This window comes from Paramormyrops kingsleyae, chromosome 4 (genome assembly GCF_048594095.1).
Source record: "Paramormyrops kingsleyae isolate MSU_618 chromosome 4, PKINGS_0.4, whole genome shotgun sequence".
NCBI classification, from domain to species: Eukaryota; Metazoa; Chordata; class Actinopteri; order Osteoglossiformes; family Mormyridae; genus Paramormyrops; species Paramormyrops kingsleyae.
Window position 1 is genome coordinate 14,760,458 of NC_132800.1, and position 11,239 is coordinate 14,771,696.

The window sequence follows — 11,239 nt, forward strand, 5'->3', positions numbered from 1 at the left end:
GAAACATTATGTAACACTGAAAAAGGTTTGTGTGATGTGTTACATTTTTTGTTATAGCCTACAGTGTCATCTATGTTCAATATCTTTTAATAAATGTAAAAGAAAAAAACAAGGCTTTTGCAGTTTATTTTATATTAATGATGGCTATCAAAAAACTACAATAATAATTACTCACATAAAAATATTCAATTGGAGTATCGGTATCGGTATCTATATCGACGATACTTGTCTTAAAAGTACTTGGTATCGGATCGGAAAGAAAATAATTGGTATCGCCCATCCCTACTTCAGGCGGGTACTACCTGTATATATGCCGATGGCACGGAGGCCGTCCATTACGTTACTACGTTAGGCTGTCACTCATCATTCCACGCCCCTCTCAGCTGACACCACGCCCCTACGCCAAATCAAAATAATTTTTAAGCAAAAAAAAAACTTTCAAACACGTCTTTTTATTTTGAATACATCGTTGTACTTTTTAAAGTTCAACAGCAAAACTTGAACTTTCAGTTTCAGATTTTTTTTTCAAATTAACGAAACTTTTGGCCCTAATTTAGCTCCATATGGGAGACCTCAGACATATATATGCATGTGTGTGTGTATATATATGTATGTATGTATATATAAATACACATCTATATATAGCGGCCGCACCCGTTGCATGAAGTAGCTACTAGATATTATGCATGTATGTTACTATTTACGCTTTGTGTTCATAGAGGCCCCAGCATCAGTCATCTGGTCTAGATCGGCACAAAAATGGGGGGAGCTGCTTCTGCAATGATCCCCCCTGTGGAGTGTGAAACAAAGAGAACTGAGAGGTAAGACAGAACCTGTGTGTTTGTACTGCTTTACACACGGTCATAAAAAATAAACGTTCCAGCATTCTCGAAAGAGAGAGTAATCTGTCTTAATTCACTTCCTCGAGACTTAACTGATTCAGGTCCGTAGAGTAGATGATTTATGTATATCCTTAATTAAATTTATTAAATTTAATTTAATTTAATTTTACTCCCTGGACGCCGTCCTCTGCTGCCACCTAGCGTTGATTCTTCAATGTTTCACATCTTTGGGGCGCGAGATGATTTTCTAAATATGCTAAAATAAAGTTTATATTTTCCGTCTCCGCACTCCGCACCATTCATAACATGTATTCAGTATTCAGTCCAGTAGCTGCTTGGCAAAAAAATTTTGGTAACTTGGTGAAATTTATTGCGAGGAACCCCATTTAAGGCTAAATTTATATAATATCAAGCAACAACAGGCAAGTATAGCAACGGAGGCTGTAACAATGATACTAAACCTTTCATACTGGGATCTTCATTTTAGGTGAGACACTTTATTTCACATTAAAGCTAAATGTAAACAAGCATGTTTGCATCAAAAGCTTCATGGCATAACAAAGTACATGAAGACAGAGCAGAAGGTTAAACAGCTGAAGATTTAATGTGACCCTGTCCACAGTATGTGGGTTATATTTATATAATGAGGATCTTTCCTCTCACTGTCCACAGTGTCCTGATGGAGAGAGCAGGCTCACCTGTACCCAGCTGTGTTTCCATGAACAGTGACCAGTCAATGAACCCACCAATCGTATTCAGAGAGGGACGTTTTCCTACAGATCAAAGGTAAATATGCATTTAAACATTGTTTAAAACACTCAGACTCTCAGTCAAAAGACATACAGGCAAAAACAAGCTACAAGAAAAAAAACTTCAACTTTCAATATTTTTACTTTTGCAAGTGCCATTGTCTTTGAAATTTTAAATAGAAGTTTTGTCTGTCTTCTGTATAAATCACATCTGAGGTAAAAGGATGAGGATTACTGTAAAGACTGACTTCTTGTGAGCTGGAATTAGAAGGTCGATTGAAAAGTGCATTTTAAATATCAATTCTCAGCATGCAGCTGGAAAAAAGCTACTGCTCTATATTGATTAAGCATGACTGGACAATAGATTGTCTTCTTCTGGGATGGATGTTTCTGCTTTGATAATAAATAGATTCTCATGGGTTCCTTAGCTTTGTTCAGACTGAGGCTTCAGTTTGAACATGTTTAATGGAACAGTGCCTGTTACTAATTAGCTAGTTGTTATGGGATCGGGGGATGGTGCAGGTGAGGAAAGGATGACGATCCACAGTGCGGCTCCAAGATGACAGGGGTTTATTTATAACAAAACACAGAGCAGAAAATAAGGGAACCACGAGGGGTCAAAAGGTCATAACAACAAAACACAGGGGACACTAGTAAAGAGCAGCAACCCAGGGAGCAGAACTAAGGGGAAAATAACTACACAGGAATCCAATACACACAGGAACAAAGCACAGGATCAACAGCATGTGATACAATGACCAACTGAGGGAACTGACCACAGGCAGGCAGTAAAATACACAGATCATGGGGACTAACAAAAGGCAGGTGTGAGTACTCAACACAATCAACCAATCACAGCAGACACTGGAAACAGGACAAAGGCACACAGGTGGAATTAACTAACAATTAACAAACACAGAACTAAGAGATTAATCAAAATAATTATATAAATAGTTTGTGTAGAATATTTGTTCTATGTTTTTATTTTCTTAGCAAAAAAAAAAGGTCGAGATCAGGTGGGGGCCCTAAATTGCAGGAGTCAGGGTTGTCCCCCCTTGAATTCTACCCCCTGGGTAGTTATGGTAATTAAGTTGAAATCTGTTTGAAATCATGTTAAACAGTTTACAAGAAGTAACCCCTGAATGTCATTGAGTGACTGGGAGCTACATGCCAAACAGTCTCTCCTGGCTGCTACCTCTCTGTGCTGCCACTGCTTCTCTTATACTGTCATAAGCAAGCTGATGTCAGGAAGCCACCCTAATGAAATAAGCTCAGAATGTGGATGGCAGTTACATCTATCCATCCATCGGTCCGGAGTCCATCCCAGAAGCAATGGGCACGAGGCAGGGAACAACACTGGACGGGGGGCCAGCCCATCACAGGGCACACTCACACACCAGTCACCCACACATGCACACCTAAGGGTAATTTAGCAATGCCAATTAGCCTCAGCATGTCTTTGGACTGTGGGGGGAAACCGGAGTACCTGGAGGAAACCCCACGACGATATGGGGAGAACATGCAAACTCCACACACATGCGACCCAGGCGGAGACTCCAACCCAGATCCCAGATGTGCGAGGCAACAGTGCTAACCACTGCACCACCATGCCACCCCCGCAGTTACATCTATTTAAATAAAAATATAATGGTTGGATATTTGTGTTTTATTCACAGGGACCGAGTGAATAGATGTAATTCACATCCACATAAAGCAGACTTATCATCCATCTTCAAGGTTTGCATTTATTAAGTATATTTTCTTAAATTTTACATAAATTGACATATATCTTCTACAGATACACGTATACAATAAGTAGTTCGTCCTGTGAAAGAGATATTTACAACTAATCCTGCGTTCCATTTACCTCGGAGGTTGGAGCTGGGAATGACGTCACACCCAAGTTAACCTCGTTCCAGTACAGCAAGTCGGAAAGACATTTAGCAAAACCAGGGACCTGAAATCGCTTGAATAGGGACCTGTTTCAAACAGCAGGGTTTCTTGCTTAGCCAGATAACTCCTTGTATTTAATGTGCCCCAGTTTAAATGGCCTTCATCTTCATTCACTTATATTTAGCTCAGAGTACATTAAATTCCGACTTCAGTTGATATTTCCCACTAGGAACTCCGAATTTCCAAGTTACAAGTTGAAATGTAACGCAGCATAATTCACAAATGAAGTTATAAAAAGATACGGTGCCTGGAGTGATAATAATTAAACTGTAACTGTTCATTTCAGTTATTGGAGAAAAAAGCTCAAAAGTTTCTGAAGGATGAGCTGATGAAATTCAAAAGGTACCTGGATCAGAATGACCCAGAATGCTCTGAGCCTCAGCTGGAGGAGGACAATGACCTGGACAGTGATGGTCAGATGCAGAAGACCTGTGGTAGAGAGGGAGCTCTGAAGATCACACTGTACATCCTGAGGACCATGGAGCAAAATGATCTCGCTGACATGCTGGAGAAGAGTAAGAGCTGTACCTCATTCAGTGTGTATTTTTATGAAAAAATGTCTTTACATACCAGTTTATCATTTATTTAATTTGATTTAATTTGGCCTAAATGAGTAAAAAATGTTTTTTGAAAAGTACTCATTTTATTTCAGGGCATCTTCTGTCACAGTGTCAGCACATAATCAAATGTAATCTGAAGAAGAAATTTGAGTGTGTATTTGAAGGGAAAGCTAAGGAAGGACAGCCAACACTTCTCAAAGAGATTTACACAGAACTCTACATAACTGAAGGGGGAGCTGGAGGAGTCAATGATGAACATGAAGTGAGACAGATTGAAACAGCATCCAAGAAAAGGGTAACAGAAGATACTACAGTCAAGTGCAATGATATATTTAAACCCTTACATGGGCGTGTGACACCTATCAGAACTGTGCTCACAAAAGGGGTCGCAGGTATCGGGAAAACAGTCTCTGTGCAGAAAGTTATTCTTGACTGGGCAGAAGGAAAAGCAAACCAGGACATTCACTTCATATTTGCTCTTCCTTTCCGGGACCTGAATTTGATTAAGGATGAATACAGTCTGATTGATCTGCTTCACCACTTTGTCCCAGAACTGAAATCGCTTGAATCCTTTGAGCTGTGTAGGTATAAAGTTTTGTTGATCTTTGATGGTCTGGATGAATGTCGCCTTCCTCTAGATTTTCAGAACAATGAGAGCTGGTTTGATTTAACAAAGAAAACATCACTGGATTTGCTGTTGACTAACCTCATTAAGGGGAATCTGCTTCCATCCGCTCTCCTCTGGATAACCTCCCGGCCAGCAGCAGCCAATCAGATACCTCCTGAATGTGTCCACCAGGTGACAGAGATACGAGGGTTCAGTGATGCCCAGAAGGAGGAGTATTTCAGGAAGAGATTTAGTGATCAGAGCCTGGCCAGCAGGATTATCACACATGTGAAATCATCAAGGAGCCTCTTCATCATGTGCCACATACCTGTGTTCTGCTGCATTTCAGCCACTGTCCTTGAAACGTTTCTTAGTGAGACTGACAAGGGAGAAATTCCAAGGACTCTGACTGAAATGTACACGCACTTCCTGATATTTCAGGCGAGTTTAAAAAATGACAAGTATAAGAAAAACTATGAAACCAAGCTTAAGGAATTCAGCAAGGAATTCCTTTTGAAACTTGGTAAACTGGCTTTTGACAACCTTGATACAGGCAATCTCATATTTTATGAGCAAGATCTGATAGAGAATAACATTGATGTCACTGAAGCTTCAGTTTACTCTGGAGTGTGCACAGAAGTCTTTAAGGAGGAATATGGATTGTATCAGGAGAAGGTGTACTGCCTTGTGCATCTGAGCATCCAGGAGTATCTCGCTGCTTTATATGTGTTTCTGTCAAACTCATCAGCTGATCTGCTGAAGACTGCAGTGGATCAGACATTAAAGAGCAAGAATGGACACTTGGACCTCTACCTCCGCTTCCTCCTTGGCCTCTCAACAGACTCCAGTAAAACTCTGTTACAGAAACTACTGGGAGAGACAAGACCCAGCTCACATAACATTAAGGAAACGGCCCAGTACATCAAGGAGAAAATACAGGAGAATTTATCTGCAGAAAGGACCATCAACCTGTTCCACTGTCTGAATGAACTGGGTGACAATTCTCTAATAGAGGAAGTACAAAGATACCTGAATTCAGGAAGCCTTTCAGCAGCAGACCTCTCACCTGCACAGTGGTCAGCTCTGGCCTTTGTGTTACTGATGTCAGATAAGGAGCTGGATGTGTTTGATCTGAAGAAATACATCAGATCAGATGAGGGTCTTCAGAGGCTGCTGCCTGTGATCAAGAAATCTAGGACAGCTCTGTAAGTGATCTTACATCTGTCTGTTGCTAAAGATGTTATTCATGATACTGCTTTTATATCTTATCAGAACAATTAGGGTGTATTTATATGGACACTCAGAAATTGTTTTTCATTCTGGATACTGCAGGATTTGTATATTTTTTAACATTCTTGCTGTGGCGTGTGGTTCAGTGGGTTTGGACTCTGTGTCTGTGGTCAGAAGGTCACCGGTTTAAATATCTGGCTGGCAGAGTGATGCTGGTTTTGGACCCTTGAGCAAGGTCCTTACCCCCCAGCTTCAGGGGGCTGGATGCTGGCCAACCCTGAGCTCTGACCTGTATGTGTGTGTCAGAGAGAGCAAGATCAGAGAGGCAACAGCAGTATTTTACCAGGGGGACGAATAAAGTTTCACTATGTCATCCCTATCTGACAGGATTGGTAATTGTGTGATTAGTGTTTTGGAAATTTTACAGGTTCTCAGATACAGCAAACAGAAAATAAGGATTTCAGTCATGATGTCAGCAATTCAAAAGTCATATAAAAATACATAATTAAAAAAACTTAAGCTCTTCTTGACATTCAAATCCCACATAAACATGTACACTTACACATATCTGAGGCAGGAACTGAACCCAAAACCCTAGAACCCCTGGGTCGGCTGTAGTGCTGATCACTGAGCCCCAGCGCTGCTCAGAGCTTTATAAAAATACTTATGCATATATTACAGAGTCTCAGGGTAACTCACCCTGTAAGGTCATTAAAAAGCAGGTTCGTCTCGGCTGGGGAGTGTCAAGTAAAAACTATTTGTGTTTCTGACTAGGACAAGGAAACAACAAAATAACTGATATTTCAGCTATATGCTGCATGTCTTATTGTATTTAAAAATGTTTATTTTGATTTTTTATTTGATATACCTGTGTGTGTCATGTATGTATTTATATCTTAACACGTTTCCTTTTCCAGGCTGGACAGCTGTAGACTCACAGAGACATGCTGTGAAGTGTTGGCTTCAGCTCTCAGATCAAACTCCTCTCAGCTGAGAGAGCTGGATCTGAGTGACAATGACCTGCAGGATTCAGGGGTGAAGCTGTTCTCTGCTGGACTGGGGGATTCACACTGTACACTGGAGATACTGAGGTCAGTATTACTGGGTATTCCACACTGTAATCTGTAATTACTGAAATCTTTATTGAAGCCGTCACATTTACTTAAAAGTAATACTCATAGTGGTGAGGTGTTTTTATTTATTGGACAGATATTGTCTGTCTCTCTGCAGGCTGCCATTCTGTAGAGTCACAGAAGAAGGCTGTTCTTCCCTGGCTTCAGCTCTGAGGTCAAACCCCTCTCACCTGAGAGAGCTGGACCTGAGCTACAATCACCCAGGAGACTCAGGAGTGAAGCTGCTCTCTGTTCTACTGGAGGATCCCAGCTGTAAACTGGAGAAACTGAAGTGAGTATAGAATGTGTGTCTGCTCCTCCTATAGACTCATGTATGTGAAGAAAGTACAACAATTAAATAAATGGATACAGCAGTACTATGTCATTCTGCTTCTGCTATAGTGTGGACCACAGTGAAGAGTGCAGGACCAGACCAGGGTTCCAGAAATGTAAGTTTGTATGCATGTTTTTATGCTTAATTCCATTAATTCTACTTTATGATACCATTCACATAATTATTGTGATGTGTTTTTTTTTTCTTCTTTTCTTTTTTTGGTTTAAAAATGACTATTTTCTTAATTAACAATGGGAGTCTGGGATCTTCTGTAGTAGTACTGTTTTGAGATTTGTTAGTATTGTCCTAAGACAGCACCCGTAATCTCCCCAAACTGGCTGTGACACTGAATGTCTCCTCAGTCTGCGCTAGTGATGGGAAATTCGGCTCTTTTTAGTGAGTCGGATCATTTGGCTCAGCTCACCAAGAAGAGCCGGCTCTTCCGGCTCCCAAACGGCTCTTCATTTTATTACTTCTGCCTCAGCCAGATTCAGCGCTGTTATGACGCATGATTGATATATGTGTACTAAACCTTATGATTTTCTCAATACCATCATGTTTGGTATAAAAAGATGAAATGTAAAAACCTCAAACACTACTACACGTGTATTGAACATTATATTGTGGAAAATCTGTTTTTGTCTTTGAAACCATTAACAGTCAAATAACATAAATAACGAATAACAATAAAGAAATTATAAAGAAATTACAACGTGCAAAACACCAGTATTCAACAGTTTTAGTATCTATCTACTTTAACAACTTTCTATCACCTTTCTAACAGTGTAACATTTTAACATTTCCTTTGGGATAGAAAGGCTAAGTGCCTCAGCTTAGACGGGCTGATCCGGCTTCTGGCAGTAGCAGCACGCTAGCCTGTCTTTTTCCTTCCATCTGAACTGTTGGATGCGCAGTTCCTAAGTGTCTGTGAAGGTTGTTTGTGGATCCTGATCGAAATGACAGTTTCATCTTGCAAACTGTGCATTGTGCCTTTGAGTTATCATAGCTATTAAAATGCATCCAAATGCCGTTTCTTTTCCAAGTATCACTCATCTTGCCTATTATTCGCGCACCACACTCCCTCTTTCTCTCCTCCTTTTCCTCCCTCCGGCTCTGTAGTCTGTACCTGTACACCGTCAGCACGCGCACCCCCATCCCCCCCCCCTTGTCTGACTCATCACGTGATTGGTCACGCGGCTCACACGCCATTAACACAAACTTCAGTCACAGCAAGAGCAGCATGTAGGGCTGAGCCGCGGAGATGTTTTGTTTTATAAAAATGTCTCTTGGTCAGGATCCGGATCTTTTGAGCGGGTCGTTCGCGACAGACACATCACTAGTCGGCGCTGAACGCTGCTGGAGGGCGGTATGTGTCCGAAGTGGTTTGAAGGAAGTTCTTATTTTGAAGTAAAGACAAATTAACTTCTAGTGGTACTCTTTGTGGTACAATTTCAGGTTTAACACGTTTGATTAATGCTGTTTGTAATTTTATTTACCTGTAATTAAGGCTATTAATTTAGCACGCGCAGCATTTCGCCCCGTCTTCCCGCCGGCATCGCGTGGGCGTCCGACATTTCCTGAGGTATTTCACATACTTGAATTCCTGCTTCGTTTTTATATTTTGTGTATCGTACAGAATAATAGAGCGCAGGCTAAAGTGCAGTTCGGTCCCCAGCGGGTCTCTCAGCGCGGCGTGTCTCACAGCGCAGGGGGCAGCCGGAGCGCCGCAGACTCGGGCGGCTACATGAGTATATTGGGAATAAAATGTGTGTATTGGAGCGAGTTCTGTGTTAGTGAGTGTGTGAGGTGTGACAGTGATAATGATGGAGATGCTGGGCTTCGTGATGGGATTAATCGCTCTTCCTCTTGCCTACAGACTCCTGCCAGCTGACGCTGGACCCCAACACAGCAAACAGCCGCCTGTCTCTGTCAGAGGGGAACAGGAAGGTGACATGTGGGGCAGAGCAGCCATATCCTGATCATCCAGAGAGATTTGACTGGTTGGAGCAAGTTCTGTGCAGAGAGAGTCTGTCTGGTCGCTGTTACTGGGAGGCTGAGTGGAGTGGATATGAAGCCCGGATAGCAGTGACTTATAAAGGAATCAGGAGGAAAGGACTCAGTGATGACTGTGGGCTTGGATACAATGACAAGTCATGGAGTCTGTTCTGCTCTCCTGACAGTTACTTTGTCTATCACAATAATAAACTGACTGTCATACCCATAAAGCCCTCAGGCTCCCGCAGAGTAGGAGTGTATCTGGACTGGGCGGCTGGTACTCTGTCCTTCTACAGAGTCTCCTCTGATGGACTGACCCTCCTGTACAGCTTCACCTCCTCATTCACTGAACCCCTCTGTCCAGGGTTTTATGTTTATTATTACTCCTCCGTGTCCCTGTGCATGCTGGGATAGCTCACTGTGTGCTGGAGGAATCATTTTTATCAGAGTGTCGACATGTGATCGCTGCTTCTCCATGGCAAAAAGGTAAAATCTCTGCTTTTTAACCAGTTTAACCCTTTTTACTCTGTCTGAAGTGTGACGTATGTCAGACAAAATAAGTGACTGGGTTCAGCAAACTGAACAAACAGGCAAAATGATTCTGTCTGATTAAAATGTAATGAAATGTAATCATGTTGAGTGGGGGGGCTTTTCCCCTCCCCTGTATATGTACATTTTATATATTTCTGTCTGTATATTGTATTTGCTGCCTGTACACTGACAATAAAGGCTTCATATTGTATCCTATTAATGTCTTGGTTCAGCTCTGGTCAAAGCGTGAGGTAACTGGGTAACATAAATCATATAATACAATTAAATAAATTCACTTTACTGTAATTGAACATTACTAACAGCATTAGATTAAATCAGCATATAGCCTACTGTATAATAACCATGTAAAAGGAGACGGGAGAACAGCGAAAGCAAAAACAGAGTTAAAAACAAAAGTCATAAATCACATCAGTAACATACATTAGATTAAATTATCAAAATACAACAAGCAACAATAAAAAATTCTTAACTAAACCTGTGAACTGCTACACCTGACAATCTACAAGCTAATTAGCAAACCGCGTCTCTCTCTCACCACGTTAAAACTTGGGAAAAGACTCATTAAAAGCCGAAGTAAGTCCTTACTACGTAAGTAAATAATTACACAAGTAATTAAAAACAAAGCGTAAAACATTTTAATTTGTCATTAAATATACGGTTTAACTTCAGACGGCTGAACCTCACGTCCGCCCCCTACTGCCTTCCTGAGGTAACTGCGAGTTTCCCGTCGGTTGCAGCACGCGAGACGCTGCGGTCCCTCAGTTAATAATTTAGGAATACGATTATCAGATGCAATGTATCCCACAAAACACTCACAGTGGCATTGCAGCAATACAGATATACCCCTGAACGCAATGGAAAGGTGGATTCTTACTCTGACGTCCCTCTTCTTCCTCTGGTGATGAGCTATTGGCCTCTTGCAAAATGATGTCAGTTACATCACTGCTACAATAAGCATCTAAATAATAATTTGTTTTGTTTCCAAACTTTTCACTGACCCTGCAAAGATATTTCTTGTCATCCTCAAAGAAATAATAAGTAAACATTTAAATGGTTTTCAATAATTTATTTCAAAGTATTTGATAATATAGGCTTGATTAATTTTGATATTAATATTGAATTGTGAATATGTTTATTCTGGTCTTTAAGTTTAGGGAGGGGCTGTGTCTAGTCTGAGAGTGGGGGCAGATTTCACTTTGGGGGGGGTAAATGTCAGAAGGGGTGAGTGTGGTCAGACAATTTTTAGGCCACTTTATTTCACTTTGCTTGACTGTTTTTGGAATGTGAATCTCGTTTGGTGGAAGT

The 11,239-nt window shown here is 41.1% G+C and overlaps 1 protein-coding gene across 1 annotated transcript; it reads left to right on the forward strand.

Annotated features, from left to right (window-relative positions):
* Positions 1–470: 470 nt before the first annotated feature.
* LOC140588996 (uncharacterized) lies at positions 471–10,133 on the forward strand. The gene is made up of 9 exons (XM_072711661.1): positions 471–821; positions 1,515–1,628; positions 3,268–3,328; positions 3,831–4,059; positions 4,197–4,422; positions 6,859–7,032; positions 7,172–7,345; positions 7,456–7,502; positions 9,264–10,133. Exons 1-9 carry the CDS (start codon positions 760–762, stop codon positions 9,794–9,796), a joined length of 1,620 nt encoding a protein of 539 aa, XP_072567762.1. The 5' UTR covers positions 471–759; the 3' UTR covers positions 9,797–10,133.
* The last annotated feature ends 1,106 nt before the right edge of the window (positions 10,134–11,239 follow it).